The sequence below is a fragment of the Ahaetulla prasina genome, chromosome 1 (assembly GCF_028640845.1).
Source record: "Ahaetulla prasina isolate Xishuangbanna chromosome 1, ASM2864084v1, whole genome shotgun sequence".
Taxonomy (NCBI): domain Eukaryota; kingdom Metazoa; phylum Chordata; class Lepidosauria; order Squamata; family Colubridae; genus Ahaetulla; species Ahaetulla prasina.
In genome coordinates, this window is record NC_080539.1 from 322,553,315 (window position 1) to 322,571,437 (window position 18,123).

Here is an 18,123-nt window from a genome sequence, read left to right on the forward strand (position 1 = left end):
TCAACTGCTGACAAGCTATAAATGAAGATGCGGAGCTACTGAATTCAGCTGAGACATTAACTGCTCAGCTTTCCATTAGGCCATCACAGATAAAGTTGTAGGAGTTAAAAAGAGAAATAGCTGAGATAATGACCGTAAAGTGAGAAGCTGCCCGCCTGCCTCACACTTATCCACGTTAAAAATAAAGACAGGAGCTGACATCTTTGTGACATATTTTAAATCTAGAGTAAGATCTAAGACGGTGTTTCTCAGACTTGGTAACCTTAATATGTGTGAACTTCAGCTCCCAGAAGTTCAGCTCTCAGTCCACGTATCTTAAAGTTGCCAAGTTGGAGAAACACTGATCTAAGAAATCCAACCTTAAAGCAATCTCTGATACAGCCTCAACAGCCCTGTTCTTTTAACATAGTTATCAATTCATTTTTATTATTCTGATGTCCAGTTGTTTCTGTTCTTCTGTGTCTTGATCTTGCCGTCAAGTCAAAACAATTCAGGTGGGCTCTTAGCAGGCACTTACTCAGTTCTGAAAGTCAAGCTGGAATTTGCTTGTACAGTTGTAGAACTTGCCGGCATGGTCTGAACCTCCAAAGACAAGCACTGTGCACAGGTTGTGTTTCCTCTGATTCTGCTTATCCGTGTTTGTCAGATTAGTGCAAGTTAAATTGAGCAGTGTATGGCCTGCCCGGGGCACAGCGCAAAGATCACTATGCTTAATTGCACTCCAAGTCAAGGTATCTGCAATGGAAAGAAAAGGATGAGCCCAGGCAATTGTTTCCTAGGGCTAAGGGGCAGTTTTAAGTGTGAATTTTATAACTTACCTAAATGGAAGATAAATGCATCCTGAAAAGCTGCTCTGGCATTACAGCCACCACTTACCAACATTTTTTGATCAGAGATTGGGATAGCAGCATGGAAGCTGGAAGCCAAAGAGATCATCTGAAAATTAGCCACTTCTAATTAGCATTGATAAGCCTTGAACACAAAGGTATAGGTAGTCCTTGACTTACGACCATAATTGAGCCCAGAATTTCTGTTGCTAAGTGAGACATTTGTTAAAGTCAGTTTTGCCCCATTTTGCAAGCTTTCTTGCCCCAGTTGTTAAATGAATCACTGCTGTCATTAAATTAGTAAAATGGTGGTTAAGTGAATCTGGCGTTCCCATTGACTTTGCTTGTCAGAAGGTCGCAAAAGAGGAACACATGATCCCAGGATGCTGTAACCGTCATAAATATGAGTCAATTGCCAAGAGTCTGAATTTTGATCATGCGACCGTGGGGATGCTGCAACGGTCAGGTGAAAAATGGTCATAAGTCACTTTTTTCTGTGCTGTTGTAACTTTGGTCACTAAATGACCTGTTGTAAGTCAAGGACTACCTGTATTCATGTATCAGATTTGCTTTCCATGCAAATGATCCATGAGTTTTGATCTTTTCTGGTCAGGTATGCCCAGTCCTTTCTTTTTTCCAAAAGTACTGTATGCTTACCCCCAGATCCTCTGAAACTCTATCCTTTTATATGAAAAATCGTATTAGACTGAAGTAATTGACTTGACTTGCAATCATAACTGGGAAGAAACTATTGCTGAATGATGCAGTCATTAAGTGAGTTATCCCTGATTTTACAACTATTTTTGCAGCAGTCATTAAGTGAGTCTAACTTCCTCCATTGATTTTGCTTGCTGAAAGTCCCCTGGGAAGGTAGCAAATGGCAATTATGTCACACACACACACACATACACACACACACACAGGTTGCTACAATTGTCATAAATACATGCTGACCACCCGAATTTTGGTCACATGACCACAGGGATTCCACAACTGTCATAACTGGTTGTGATTTGGGGTTTTTTCCCATCCCCACTCTACAATCTAATGGTCATTAAATAAATGCTCACAATTTGAGATCACCCAGAAAACAAATTATTTATTTAAATTTTGTATTTCTTAACCGGCCATCTCTCAGAGAAGCAGGGCAGCAGTAGGAGATGCTCTAAGGAAGATGGTCTGGGTCTATTGAGGTTCTCAAATTATATAGAGGGATAGATTTAAGACTTGATTTAAATTTCATTCTAGCCATATTATCAGCATCCTTTACCAGCATGTATAGAAGGATTAGCATCTGCAAAGTTTCATAATAAATGCTTCAGGACTGAGTTTCCTTACAAATTGACAAACTTCCAAAGAGTAAGAGATTAAAATTCATTCCTTTAAAGCTAGAGATGCCAAGATGGGTGGCCATATAAATTTGATTTTAAAAAATCTGTTTCAAACTCATTTGCTAGTATACCACAGTTAATGAAAGTGAACACTTATACAGTAACACCATGAGCAGACCTGCGAGCAGAAGGCTGTCCAGAGAGAGATGGAATTGTTTTATACTCCATAAAACCTAGAAGTATGAAACAAGATAATTGAAGATGTTTCGGACCCACACAAAAAAAAATCTGTCTCAGAATTTTGTAGCACCTCAAAAAGCTAAAGTGCATATTTGCATAGATTAGACTCCACTGTAGCAGCAATCACAAAAAGTGAAATGGGCACAGAATGCATTGATACATCATAATCGCAACTAAACTATTCTGTTCCACAAAAATTGCAATTATTGCAACACTTTTTTGTTGTGTTTATTGCCATAAAAATCACTTTCTTTAAAAAACATATAGTCCAAGAATACAGTTTTACTTCATTATCCTAGGCATCAATCCTGTTTCAAGACCTACAATCCTACAACAGATATTGTCAGATCATTATTATTGCTTTTCCCCTGAAGTGAAATTACTCCTGTTTACTGTCTGTGGAGATTCTTGTTTTTTTCAAGAGGCAACTGGATTTTTCTGGTTTTTCTTTGAAGACATTTCACTTCTCATCCAAGAAGCATCTTCAGATCTGTTTCCACGTCTTGGATGAGAAGCAAAATGCCTTTTTAAAAAAACCCAGAAAGTCCTGTTGCCTCTTGAAAAAGCACCTTTGGCACTCCCATTTACTATTTTGTGAGTTTTCTTTATTATTTTTATTTTATTTTTTATTTATTTCGATTATATACCGCCCTTCTCCCGAAGGACTCAGGGCGGTGTACAGCCAAGTAAAAATACAGTATATACAGATTAAAAGAAATTAAAAGAAAACATATTATATTGTGGCCGAAAATTTAAAACAGTTTAAAATCTTAAAATATAAATAACCCCAATAAAAATTTTAATCCAGTCCCGCTTGAATGAATAGGTGCATTTTCAGCTCACGGCGAAAAGTCCGAAGATCAGGTACTTGACGTAAACCAGGGGGAAGTTCATTCCAAAGCGTAGGAGCCCCCACAGAGAAGGATCTTCCCCTGGGGGCCGCCAACCGACATTGCTTGGCGGACGGCACCCTGAGAAGGCCCTCTCTGTGTGAGCGTACGGGTTGGTGGGAGGCAAAAGGTAACAGCAGGCGGTCCCGTAAGTACCCGGGTCCTTACTTTATGTGTTGACAGCTTCCATTTCAGGCTAATCTTTTGTTTTCATCAAATTGAGTTGCCTATAAAGGTGGCTTCTTGACCCTGTCCAAATCCAGATGACACTTAAGAAGGCAAGCATTGTACCCTTCTTACCTAGATCAAGGATGTGTGTGTCATTCAGGTATGTAGAAGTCCTCTGGCCTCCGAATATGACTAATTTGTTCTTCAACAAAGTAGCTGAATGACTTTGAGATAAGGACAGAGAATGTAAAAATCAAACATACTTAGGTAGAAAACTTGTTCATGCATTATTATTTGACACCTTGCAAGGAGAAATGCATCAACTAGCCAACATTTTATATTCCACTCATGTTGGTTCTTGAATGTTTCTTTAAAATAAAAATCAAGGACACAAATTATCAGAAGGATAATCCAATAGCAGGTACAACATTAACTAACATTAGCAGGTACAACATTAACTAGCATATTCAAAAGTCCACAATGGCGTTTGTTGTATTATTGATCCTATTTTTGGTTTTCTGACATTTATAAATTTAGTAAATTTATAAATTAGTAAAGAAGGGGACCAGAGAAATCACAAACTTTCCATTATGAGTAAAAGTGTCTTGCCATTCCTGATAAATGGATCTTACTTAAAATGCTTCCTTCTGCTATTGCTAAGAGATACAACTGCTTTGCAGTGCTAAGCAATAATAAATGGGATAGGAAAAACAACAACAATGGCTACAAAAAGGAGACTTCCGGTTTGGCACCGTAGGTGATGGCGGTGATCTTTACGATCACCAACCTCTGGATTATGTGGAATCGCTAGGACAGCTTAAATCTGCTGTCCAGCGGTTCGGAAAACCCCTTCTTCGGGAGAAGGAGAAGGTGGTGAGCTGAGGGCAGAGGTTGAATTTCCCTAAAGCCCCTGAGAAAAAAGGGGTTTGAAGGGTTAAGTTCCCTCCAGTAACCCGAAGTGCTCCAGATCCGAGGATTCTTCTGCTTTGGCGGAACCAATCACCACGACCAAACGCCGAGATTTATTTTGGACAATAAAGGATTATACCGGACAGAACGAAAGTGGGAGAACTTTATGCAAGTAGCCAAGCCGATTCCCCGATACTTTGTAACAAGCTTGAAAACAGCAAGAAAATGGAGGCGAATTGTTAACAAGTTAACGAGTGGAAAGCGAAAGTGATACTTTCAGCGTTTGTCTGCAGTTGGTAATTTGCATGTTGCTGCTTTTACTCTTTAACTCTTTGCTGCCTGCTGATAGAATCTAGGGGAGATTTTTAAATACTGCTTTAAAAGACTGTGTTTCTTAGAGGTTAAGAAGATTTAAAGTGAATATTAAGTTGGAAATAAATAAATAAATAATTTTATAGAAGATGGCAGCCAAACAATTAAAGTCTACTGTAACAAAGAGCTCTGGAACTTTATCAGCTGGTGCCTCTCCAGCTCATACAGCAGAGACTAGAACATTGAATTTAGAGGCGTTACAAGAGAACTTAAAAGGCTTTATAGAAGAAAAATTTAAAGTAATAACTGATGAGATGTCTGAAATGAAAGAGCAGATATCAGAAATTCAAGTGGGAAATAAAGAAGTTAAAGAAGGATTTGTAATGGCAGTACGAAGTTTGGCAACGAATGTGATTTTATTGGAAGAGGAGGTTGAAGAAATTAAGCAACATAATTTAAAATTAGAAAATAAAATGGATGAATTTCAAAGTAAAATGGAAAAACAGAGGATGAAATAGTTTTGATACAATATAGAAATATGGAATTTGCTCTTAGAATTCGAGGTTTGAAAGAAAATAAGGAAGAGAATTTAAGGAAATTTTTCTGAAGTATTTGCTGAGATATTAGCAGCTCGTCCAGCAGATGTGGCTTATCAAATTGATAAAATATATCGTGTGAATTCTTGGATAGCAAGGCAAAAAGTTGCCAAGGGATGTTGTTATTTATTTTACAAACAGAACAGTGAGAAATCAGATTTTGCAAGCTTCATATAAGGGGAGAAGATTCAGATTGCTGGTCAAGATATTTTGATATTAAAGGAAATTCCACCAAAATGTTAAGGGCTAGGAAGGAATTTGCCTTCCTGGTGAATGAACTTAAAAAACATCAGATTGAATATAGATGGGATATTCCAACTGGTATAATAGTATATTATGCAGGGAAAGTACATCGTTTCAATACGGTTGGAAAAGCAAGAGAATTTTATGTTGAGGAATTAAAAGTTGGAAGTCTTCCCCATTGGAAGCTAGAAGAAGGAGGCTGAAGTGAAGGAAGAGAAGTGAAGCAGGTACAAGAACAGATTGTGATGGAAGAAGATTTATTACAAGTGTTGGAAATACCTACGACGGGTTTAGATTCAAAAGAACAAAGGCTGACAAGAGCTGCTGCTAAACGCAAGGAACAAGAGATGAAGGCACAACAACAACTGGCAACTACTACAACGGAAACAGTGGGAGGAGCAAGGCCTAAAGTAAAATGTGATCTGCGGCTGGTGTTCCAAAAGTTTCCTTCGGGCGATAATGGCAATTAAACTATTATCTTGGAATGTTAATGGCCTGAATTCACCGCAGAAGAGAAGGAAAGTATTTCATTATTTGAAACAATTTAAAAATGACATTACCTGTTTACAAGAAACACATATTAGATCTTGCTAAATGTTGGAGATGCGATTGTGAAGATGCTACTTATTACCATATATGGTGGACTTGTAAAAAAGTTAAAGTATTTTGGATTAAAGTATGGTGGATCATGCAGAATATTTTGAAAAGAAGATTAAGTTTACTCCAGTTCTTTCTACTAGGAATAATTATGGACTATACAGCTATAGAGACTAAATTGATTTTGAACTTAATAACAGTCGCAAGACTTTTGATTGCTCAGTATTGGAAGAAAGAAGAATTACCTACAATCGAAGAATGGACACTCAAAGTATCAAATCTGGCAGAGATGACAAAATCTCCGCTTACTTGAAAGACTATACACTAGAAAAATATATTTTAGAATGGAAAATGTGGATTGATTATATTTAAAATAAGTATCAGATAAAAAAATATCGAATAGCATATGAGTAAATTTAGGAAATATTTTGTATTAGATATATTTTTGAAGGAGAGGGGAATTGAGAGTGTGACTAAGTGTGGTGTGACTAGAGATTATAATTTAGGAATTATTTTGGATTATGATTGTTAGTTTTGATACCCTGCATTTTGTTCTGGGAAGTCGGGGTGGGGGTGGGGGTAAGGGGAGGGAATTGGGGGTTTGGTAGAGATGGAGTGATGGTTAATGTACAGGGATTATTGAAGAAATATAATTAATGTAGGGTCGGGTCTGCATAGTTACCATTTTAGAACGGTGAGGAGGGAGAAAAGAGAGAGTAGGAGGTATGAAAGAGGAGAAGAGGAAGGAAGAGGGATAGTAGAGGAGAAGGAAGGTGTAGGGTGGAGGGAGGAGAGGATGTAGATAAGAGAAGGAGAGGAAGGTTTGGAAAGTAAAGAAGGTAGAAGAGGAAGAGTGTTAAAAGGGTGGTGGTGACTGGGCAAGCCCGACTAATTGTATATAACTGTACATTGGATGAATTATTTGATATGATTGTAAAAATAAAACTTTTTATAAAAAAAAAAAAAAAAACAATGGCTACAAAAAGGAAATCAGAATAAGTACATAAATGCATATGAAAATGAGTTCTGTAGAAAAACTCAAATGGTAGGTTTATCCAAGGGCCTCTCCACGTGATTGAAGTGTGAAGTGGAATCTAAGTGGAATCTTATCTAAGGAATATTATACAACAGTAAATATATATATAAAAAGAAACACTCACTTCTAGCTAAAATAAAAGTGCATGAAAAAAATTCCCGCTTCACTTTTTAGCAGAGAAAATGACCAAGGAAATAAATCTTGCCTATTTCAGAGTCTTCTGAATTCAAGACAAGATGCCTCACCCAAGCCTTGGCAGAGGCTTCTCCCCCTCCACAATTGGTTGGTACCAAATCTCATAGTCAGGATTGAAAATAAAAAGTGCATTACTGCAGGCACCCATCTCCAAGGACAACATTTTAGGGAAAGCTCCTCCAAAGACAAATAATTCCTTGCGATAGACAGTTGCACTGTGAAAGGCCAGAGTGGGCACTTTCCCTTTAGCCTGAGAAGAAAGAAAGAAAAATCTAATCACAACCCAAGTCAGCAGGCCAATCTGACTTAACATCAGCAGTAGTGGGTGCTCTCCTGCTCTCAGTGGCATTACTCAATGGCATTACTGATGAGCTGTGGTGGCACAGTGGTTAGAGTGCAGTACTGCAGGCTTCTTCTGCTGATCACCGGCTGCCAGCAGTTTGGCAGATCAAATCTCACAAGGCTCAAGGTTGACTCAGCCTTCCAGCCTTCCAAGGACGGTAAAATGAGGACTCAGATTGTTGGGTGCAATATGCTGACTCTGTAAACCGCTTAGAGAGGGCTGTAAAGCACTATGAAGCGGTATATAAGTCTAAGTGCTATTGCTGTTGCTATTACTGGAAAGCATCCCTCCAGTTTCTAAATCTAAGGGGCTGATTTGGACAAAACTCAGCAGCACTTTTTCGTGCCATTGTTGATAAAAATAGGATTGCCAACATCCAATGATGGATATGGCACAAGAAGAAGAAGAAGTTTTTAACTATAATCTATCAGAAAATTTTCACTTGCTCTATTTACTTCTCTTTTCTGTCTCCTCGATGAATTATTCGACTTTTTGCCATTGTATTTGCACTCTTATTTCTTACCAAAAAAGAGTAAGAAGTTTACAAGAACCAAAAATAGGCACATAAAAAGCAAGCTGAAGCTACACTTCTACAGTGCCCAATGTTTGGTTTCTACTCACAAAAACATGAAGCCATTTCCAAGAGGTTGTATCCAAAACATAGATGCTGTTGTAGTGTCTCCCCTCTTTTATGCCCCCAAATATGTAGATCCGCTTGGTGTCTGGGTCGTAAGTGGCACTGTGACCTCGGGAACACTGTGGTATGGAATTTTGTGTTGGGAAATCCATAGGGAACCAAAAGTCATTATCTGTGAATTAGAAGATATACAGTGAACAGAGAAGATGCATAGTCTTGTATTTGTGAAATTCAGAGACATTTTCCTTAAGGCATCCCCTCAATGTTATTCAATGGAAGTTGATTCCAGTAACTTCAAACTCAAATTGTAAGACAGCTAATGGTCTCTTCAATTTAGAAGATTTAGAAAGTTTTCTTCCCATGACTTGCCAACAAGGCATATCATTATTAGAAGGACAGAAGTATCTCACCAATCTCCAGTTTCCAGAGAACATCTTTGCAGAATTGTTGATTAGATCCTTCACCACCAATCAAAACTGCTGTATCTCTGTCACACAAGCACATAGCATGATACCATCGAGCACTTGGACATGCTAAAGACAACAAATAGAAGTAGAGTCAGTCAACAGAACCAGGGCACAGAAACAATTTCATTGTGGAAGAATAATTCAGGAAAGTCTTTTCCTACAAGCTTAATACATGAAAGATACTTGCATGCTACCATAATTAACTCTGTATGAAATGGCCATTCTTTATTCAGTTTTTTCCTGGTCAAATCTGCTGGCCTGATCCAGTCAGTCAGAAAAACACCTGCCCGGGGACTCCACTTATTAGGAGATGCGACATGAGAGGGAGGAGTAGAAGCTCCCTTCCTATTTCCTGATCCCAATTCTTATGGTCTTTCAAAAAGTTGAAAAGACCTGGCTTTCCCTGAGGGCTTTCTAGGATTCATCCTGGAGCTATCAATGTAAGTTTCATTTTTAGATTTTATCAGAGATAAAATTCAGGGGTGAAATCCAGTAGGTTCTGACAGGTTCTGGAGAACGAGTAGCAGAAATTTTGAGCAATTCAGAGAACAGGCAAATACCAGCTCTGCCTGGCCCCAGAGTGAGGTGGGAATGGAGATTTTGCAATATCCTTCCCCTGCACGCCCACCAAGCCACACCCATAGAACCGGTAGTAAAATAATTTGGATTTCACCACTGGATACATTGTTAATATTTTGTGATACTGTATTTTTACTATGACTGTTTAATTACATTGTTAATTATATATTAAAATTTAACTATAGATTTAAAATTTAAATCTAAAAAATGAAAAACAATTTCCTAAGTATATCTAATGTCTTTCTATAGGTAATCCTTGGTGTCCCAGAACACACCTTCTAATTATTTAAACTTTCTGAAGGTCCTGTAATAAATGAGCGCAAGTTTAAATTATTGATTTAAAAGACTGTCTTTGTGTGTTGTATCTTTTTTGCCTCTGAGGAGTAAAATAATCAGCAGTTTAATGTTTTAAACTATTTTTATACTATTCTTCCTCCTGAAGAAAGGACAGAGTATAATGAAATGGACAAACAGAAAACCTTTACTTTCTCATCCAGAATATTATGGAATATTAATTACAATTCCATTTATAATTCACACAAGATGGATATTCAACACAACTAAGAATTGCTGATCTAGATACACCAAGCCGAGTTCAATAAAAAAAATTTTTTTAAACCATCTTTACCTTGCAACTCTTTAACCTCCAAATCTGCAGAGAAAATACAGAGAAATATTTTTTTAGTATAAAAGCATCTTAATGCTATGATAATATTAAATCTCCATTTTCCTGAAGTTGAGTATGGCAGTGTTCCACCCACATGCACTCCCAGTCAGATTTGATGCCTAGAGACTATGGAATCCATGCAGTTTTCTAGGCATCATTTTCAGAAATATGAAATAATTTACATTGCTTTCCTCTTTCATTTGGACTGAGACTCAATGACTGGTCCTGGCAAGACTAGAATTTTGTTTCCTTGCTTCTTGCTCAGCACTTTAACACTTGCGTTTCTCAACTTTGAGAACTTTAAGATGTGTGGACTTTAATTCCAGAATTCTCCTTACTGGCTGGGAATTTGGGGAAATGAAGTCCATATATCTTAAAGTTGCCAAAATCAAGAAATAATGATCTGGACCAAGCTGTCTCTTTTGACAGTATTATGAGACTTTAGATGTATGTGTTTTAGAATGCACATTCAGGACAATTTAGCATAAATTTAATAACTTTATATCCATAGTTTTTGACCCAGAGTACTGAAATATTAGTATTTATACTAAACACATGAACCATCATCGCTCTACCTGTACCATGAACTAGAATGGTGCACAACTAAATCCTTCCATGGTGATACCCAGTGTAATGCGTTGGAAAAGATAGTAATGCAATTTCAGCGATGAAAGATGACTGAGCAATCTAAGGTGGGTCACTGTTGCTCAGCAAATAGGTAACTGAAAACCTTTTACCTTCAGATTCATCTTGTCTCTGGGTTGACGAGACTTCAAATAGAGTCCTTCTGGTTTTATTTAATTGAATAAGGTTAGATAGACAAGTTTTCTTCTTAGCCTGTAGCTCTGTAGGGGCAGGTAGCATCAGTAGCTTTTCCATTGGTGGAGAGTAGCTCTTTTCAAGCATAGGTTCTTTATGGCACATTGTGGAACTCTGATTTCTATCCTGCTAATTAGAAAAACAAGGTAGAATTACATTATAAATTACCCAGGCCCTATAAATGGCCTTATTTTTTTAAAAAATGCTTAGATTTCTGAAGATTTCAGCAAGACCCAACCAGTCACTCTGGGTGAGAGCATGTTGAATGTTTTGTCTGATTTGGCAGGTACACATAGAGTGAAGCATCTTGTGACATTAATTTCCTAAAATTACTGTGGGCTCCAAGAACTGCAGACTTTGAACAACTTTCCATAAACTGAAACCACTGTATGTATTATAGAGGCCAGAATAACAGAATTCGGTAAAGTACGGTTTCAGACTGACAGTGCAAAGGCTATTACTCTCTGAAATTTTCTACATTTAAAAACGAGCGTCTTAATAATGAGAATAGGCACACCATGTTCGCTTTTATATGCCAAGGAATTTTTATAAGTGAGAGCACTAAAAACCCACTAAAAGCCCTTCTTTCTCACCATCATATTCTGATACAATATCACCCAGAATTCTATAGCTAACCAGATGTTGTTTGGCCACACGAAAAGCTGATGGGCAGAAAACCAGAGAACGCAGTACTGAGATTTGTTCCATATGAAGGTAAAATAAAAGTCTTGGAGCTGAGGCAGCATTTCTCTAACACAAACCTCAGGGAGCTCCATTTCAGCGACAACGAAAAGTTTACCATTTATTTATTGATAGATGGCAGCACTTTGTCAACCTTATCTGGGCCAGGAAACTATATAAGGGTTAGACCTCCACAGACTACTGAAGCTCTAAATTAGGAAATCAAAAAGTAAGTAACATTTCCTGCTGTGTAAAGTGCATAACCACACCTATACTACGCTATAAATCAAGAGTGGCTTAAAAAATTTTTTTTCTTTTTGTATAGACAGGAAACTGGAGGCAGCAAAGAATAGGGTTGCAAGATCAACATATCTTAAGAAATGGTGCTTTAAGCTTGGAGCCATCTTGATATGGGAACACATCCACCAATCCAAATCACAAAGACAGAGAATACTTTTAACTGTTGAAAGAGAAGCTTCTCCATAACCAAACCAGGTGGCTTGTTTTCTGACAAAGCCAGTACTTTAAATCTCCACTCTTACTTAATCTCAGATGTATGTATTTAATATGGTACAAATAGAGAGAAATAAGGTAATTACAAGGGTCTGATATATAAAACCTAACATACAGAGTTCCTTCAATCTTTGGAGCATGCCTTCAGGAAGAACAGGTGACTGGTTGGTTTTTGGTTCCTGAAATATTAAATGGAGGTGCTATGGAACAGTTAAAAAGGAGATGGAAACAGGATAATACTAGCTATAACTTTACCAACATATGATGTACAAAGGAGAAGTGATGATTGTTGCTAAAAATAAGGCACATGGGTTGAATAAAAGAAGAGGAACTTAGACCTTATTGGGTCTGTTCCCCAACTCCAAGGCACTGCAGCTGGTGTCATCTTATCTGTTTGTATTGTTAGTGTACACAGGATCAGTTCTTAATAAAGTACTAATGATTTGGATCATTAATGGATGAAGCAGCTTACCTTACATTATATCTGTAATTTGCATAAGGCAGTGTTTATCAACTTTAAGATTCATGGACTTCAACTCCCAAAATTCTTAAAGTTACCAGGGTTGAGATTGAGAAACACTGACATAGAGGCATGGTTACGGTTCCAGCTAAGTATTATCTCTAAACTATCTAGCTAAGCATTAAAATGGGCCTGAGGATTGGAGAAAATGGGTGTTGGGCACTCATGAGACCTCTCTCACTCAGCTTCTTCTTCATCCGAGAACCAGTTTTAAATGTCTTTGGAGAAATTGGTTATGTATTATCAATCATCTCCATGTTTTATCTTTTTAAAGATTAATTTTTCTAGTCTGTATTATGTTTATAAATACCTCAAAGCAGTAAACATATCTAATATTCCTTCCTCATCCTATTTTCCTCACAACAATCCCCTGCAAGGTGAGTTGGGCTGAGAGAGAGAGTGACTAGCTCAAAGTCACCCAGCCACCGTTCATGGCTAAGGGAGGACTAGAACTCCTGGTCTCTTGGTTTCTAGTCCAATGCCTTAACCACTAGACTAAACTGTCTTTCTAAATTAATGGAAGTAGTCTCAATTTTAATGTTGAGAATTCTCAAGATGATCATTTTGAATGGATCTGAACACACAAGCCTATTTGGGGTTTCATGGACAAGAGTTTGAGCACTAAAATCATTTTTGGTTGTGTTGTGACCTTTGCCAGGACTTTATAAAGGCTTTTAATACTAAGTAAAGTACTAAAGACTTTATTTTATTTATTTATATTTATATTTATATTTATATATATATATATATATATATATATATATATATATATATATATATATATATATATATATATATATATATATAAAGACTTTATAAAGGTTTTTATTACTAAGGAGGTATAAGCATATACATATACATATACATATACATATACATATATATATATATATATATATATATATATATATATATATATATATATATATATGAAGAAGAAAAGAAAAACAATAGGACAGGAATGGTAGGCACGTTTGTGCGCTTATGCACGCCCCTTATGGTCCTCTTAGGAATGGGGTGAGGTCAATAGTAGAAAGTTTTTGGTTAAAGCTTTTAGGATTATGAGAAGAGACCACAGAGTCTTGGTACTTTCACTCCTGGATGATTGACATCATAGGGTGATTCCAGGAAATACCTATTTTGATTACAGCACAGTCACACTTTAGCAATACCAATATATATTAGGATTCAGGAAATGAACCATCAGAATCAGAAGAGGTTTAAAGAGTAGATCTACTAGCTTTCACATAATAGGTAAAGCTTTTAGGGTAGCAGATAATACAATCACATCACTGATAAAAATCATGTAACTGGAATCAGGAATATAAATCAGTGATAAAAAAAATGATGTAACTGGAAGACATTTTTACTTTTTTTGCAAACATGGTAAATGCTTTAAATAAATTTACAAGGATCAAGTGTCACTAGACAAAAAATAAACAAGACATCAAAACATAGAGTCTATTTACCTCTTCCTTAACAGTCAGCAGAAGTTTAATAGGATTGCCATTCTCTGCCTGCTTAAATGAAGCCATGAGAATATCAACTCTCCAGTCACCTTCCCAAACCAAACATCTGTTCAAGCAAACACAGACACATGAATCTAAGATTTATTGATTTATTGAATCCCTAAACCACTATCTCATACATGTGACTTTGGGCAGTGCACAAAATTAAAATAATAGGAACCAAAGACAAACAGAACACTCAGAACAGATGGGACAGGTAATTATAACCAGGGAGAGGCCAAATAACCTGACCCCATGCCATGTAGGGCTTTAAAGACCAAAACCATAACCTTGCATTTAACCCATAAGCAGACTGGTAGTCAATGCAACTTGCAAAGTAGAGATATAAAATGTTCAGATCTAGGGGCACACAGTAGCCTCTGCTGCTGTGTTTTGCACCAGTTGAAGTTTCTGAATGCACTTCAAGGGCAGCTCTATGTAGAACACCTTAGAGTAGTTTGTTCAAGTGGTGACCAGGGAACGACTGGTTGAGTGTAGAGCCCTTCTGATCAAAGAACAAGTGCAATTGGTACACAACACAAACTTGTGCAAAAGTAATAGTAGCCATGACTGCCAACTGGTCCTTGAACAGAAGTTATGAATCCAGAAGGATCCCAGATTGTGAACAGGATCCATCTATGGTAGTGTACCAAAGATACTAAATTCTTAGATGCAGAAGGCTCTAAAACCTAAAGCCACTCAGTTTTGCTAGGGTTGAGCTTATATCTGTTGTTCCCCATTCAAATGCCCAACAGACACTTTCAACAGCATTGCTTACTTCACCATGGTGGAGATGTAGAGCTGGCTATCACCAGCATACTGATGATGCCTCAGCCAGAAGCTTCATGTAGATGTTAAACAAGAATAAAGAAACTACTGAACTTGCAGAATCTCACACATTAGGGGCCCCGGGCACGAACCCTCCTGTTGTGGTTCGCCAGCAGCCTGCAAAGCTGGCAACGGAGTCAGACAGCAATGAGGCTGACGAAGAGCATGGGCCAGTCCTGGAGGCTGGGGAAGGCCCAGATGAGGGTTCTCTCTCGGAGGCAGAGGTGCGGCCAGGGCCATCAGAGAGTGAGATGTGGACTCCGGAGCCTCCAGAGCCTGACAGTAGTGATGCAGAGGAACAGGAGGAGCCTGTTCCTAATGCACACATGAGAAGAGCTGCCAGAAGGCAAGAGCAGCTCAAGCAAAGAGGACGACTCAGGAATAGGGCCAAGAGATGGTTGGCCCCTCCAATAAGGCTTAAAAGACCAGCAATAGCATTTGGGCTCTTTGCCAGAAAACAACATTGATAGCTTTGTCTTGTTGCATTTATATAGGTGTCTTCTGAACTTTTGCCAAGAAAGGCCTTTGGCAGTTTGCCTAATTGGACCAAGGTTGGTGATAGGACTGAGGAATTGTATCAGGAGGAATTTGCTTTAATTTAGTTGAACTGTACTGAGAATGAGTTAATTCTCAGCTGTTCTAATAAAGTTTGTTTGTTTTTTCAAGGACTGAGTTTCCTACTACCTACTTGGGCCTGGGTCACAACACCTCCCTTCCAATCCACATGATTGGAATCTGCCACAGAGGAAGGAAGAGAAGAAGAGCAAGACAGTGCCACCTACTCCCAATCCCTAACGCTGATCCAGAAAGAAACCATGGCTGGATGGTATTGAAGGGTACCAAGTGAACACGCTTTGGTAAAGCAAAGATGGATGTTCTAACCACATCCTGTTCCCATCAGAGATCACCCCAAAATGTGGCCAAAATGTGCTATTTCAGGCCCAAGCTGAGGCCTGGGACCCAAGTGAAAAGGATCCAACTGGAACTTACCTGGCTTCAGATCCCAGCTTGCCAATTCGTTGTGGCTTAATATCTGGGTTTATTAATACATCCACAGTAATGCTAGTTTTCTGAGAATAGTGGCTCCAGTCACCTAATCCGAAGATCACAAACTGTTTTGGCAATGGAAGTGGCAAGCGAGTCTGGTAGCATTTCCGATGACAATTGCTTTGAGGGGATAGAATATAAAAATTACTTTAGAAGAGGGGAAATAGCTAGGCAAACTGAAGAATGAAGACATAAGCGGAGTTGGTCAACAATAAAATTTGATAATATCTAGGAAGCTAATGTAACAAAGCCACTTTTTCTATTGATTTTGTTTGTAAAGATCCCTTGTTTTCCCCGTTCTTAAATCTGAGAAAAAGTTAAAACAAGCAGCTGAACTGAGTAAATTGAACAACTGATCCCATAGTTGGAACACAAGTTTTAGTAGAAGAGTCTCTACTGCTTTTCTGGCTACTATGAACATCTAATAGCTTCCAGATATTCAGATATTCAACTTCACCTCTATATATCACCAAAAAGGAGGCAACTCTCTCCTATAAAAACATTGCTTTTATAAAATAATAATGGTAGTAATAGTCATGGACTTTTTAAAGACATTCATAAAGTATTACACAAGGTTGCAGAATAATCAGAAAAGCAAAACTGAGTTAAGAATATACAGTAGAATGTGTGCAGGTAAATAAGTACAAGCATGCTTACTTTCTTCTTTGAAGCAATGTTTTAAAATCAGGTTGACCTGCTGAACTATCAGAAGTTTTTCAGATTAACCATAAATTATTGGATAAACCATTCATGCACCACACTGAGGCAAATGAAGCACACTGTTACTTAATAACAGAACAACAGGGTTGGAAGGGGCCTTCTCCAGGGGTGTCAAACTGGCAGCCAGCGGGCCGGATGCGTCATGCGCGGACCACGCCAACCCCAGCTCTGGAAAAGGAAATGTCACGAAACGTCACATGACGGCAAAATGACACCACAAGTTTGACACCCGTATTCTAGTCCAACCCCCTGCTCAAGCAGGAACCCCATATCATTTCAGACAAGTGGTTGTCCAGTCTCTTCTTAAAAACCTCCAATGTTGGAGCAGCCACAACTTCTGAAAGCAAGTTGTTCCACTGATTAATTGTTCTAATTGTCAAGAAATTTCTCCTTAGAAATGAGGTTGGTTCTCTCTTTGATTTGTTTCCATCAATTGCTTCTTTTCCTGCCCTCAGGTGCTTTGGAGCAGGGGTCTCCAACCTTGGCAACTTTAAGATTGGTGGACTTCAACTCCCAGAGTTCCTCAGCCAGCAAAGCTTTGAGAGTTGAAGTCCACCAGTCTTAAAGTTGCCAATGTTGGAGACCCCTGCTTTGGAGAATAGCTTGACTCTCTCTTCTTTGTGGCAGCTCCTTAGATATTGGAAAGCTGCTATCACGCACTCCTAGTCTTTCTTTTCATCAAACCAGCCATACCCAATTCTTGCAACCGTTCTTGGTATGGTTTAGCCTTTTAGTTCCCTAATCATCTTTGTGGCTTTTCGCTGCATTTTTTTCTAGCGTCTCGACCTCTTTTTTTATATCGTGGCGACCAAAACTGAAGTTGAAATTTGAATCCAACACCATTTGTTATCAAGAGAGTAGCAAAAGCATCGTTACCGAGACCGTTTTTATAAAATGGGGAACGCTCAACGTAAATAAATTGTCAACAATGCAAAGGCATCTCGGTTGCTTGCTTTGAATGTTATAGCAGCAACCTAACGCTGCCTTCCCAATTCACCGTTTTGGGCGCGGGGCAACGCGCACAGCTGGGAGACCTCACCTACTCAGTTGCCGGGGCGGCTCGCGCAGAGACCACACCACGTAGAAGTCGACTCTGCTGTTCGCCGTGGCGAAGTCAGCGCGTTGAGACTGGGGGGCCGAGGCAACTTCTCGATGCCACAAGCCCCCGGCAGCCCAGCTCCAGCGACGGAGAGGAGTTTTCCACCCATCTAAAGCCAGGAAATTGGAAGCAGTAGAAAACATGGCCTGAGGTTCAGGTCTGGACGGGGGAAAGGATGGGGGAATGGAAGCGGGCGGGGGCTCCTAGATTTCGGGAAAACGGCAGTGGACCGATTCGGGTCAAGACTGTTTAAGGAAGGCTGCCGAGTGTTTGCTGGTTCTCGCGTTCCTGGGTAAACTCGAGAATCGCACAACTTCCTGACATCTTTATTAACTGCAGGTGTAACACAGC

General features: G+C 38.7%; 1 protein-coding gene across 1 annotated transcript; it reads right to left on the bottom strand.

Moving 5' to 3' along the window:
* Positions 1-2,335: 2,335 nt before the first annotated feature.
* Positions 2,336-17,915, bottom strand: LOC131187800 (uncharacterized). The gene is made up of 9 exons (XM_058162448.1): positions 17,713-17,915; positions 15,897-16,073; positions 14,040-14,145; positions 10,775-10,985; positions 9,999-10,022; positions 8,735-8,857; positions 8,309-8,496; positions 7,274-7,594; positions 2,336-3,680 (listed from the first exon to the last, which is right to left on the bottom strand). Exons 1-8 carry the CDS (start codon positions 17,913-17,915, stop codon positions 7,391-7,393), a joined length of 1,236 nt encoding a protein of 411 aa, XP_058018431.1. The 3' UTR covers positions 2,336-3,680; positions 7,274-7,390.
* Between the last annotated feature and the right edge of the window lie 208 nt (positions 17,916-18,123).

Bases quoted from the DNA above. Each gene is read 5' to 3' on its own strand.
- LOC131187800 (XM_058162448.1), bottom strand. From the start codon at position 17,915: ATGTTTTCTACTGCTTCCAATTTCCTGGCTTTAGATGGGTGGAAAACT. The intron at 16,074-17,712 runs GTGAGGTCTCCC...ATCCCCTCAAAG, and splicing joins CCGCCCCGGCAACTGAGTAG to CAATTGTCATCGGAAATGCT. The intron at 10,986-14,039 runs GTAAATAGACTC...TTTTCTAATTAG, and splicing joins TGCTGACTGTTAAGGAAGAG to CAGGATAGAAATCAGAGTTC.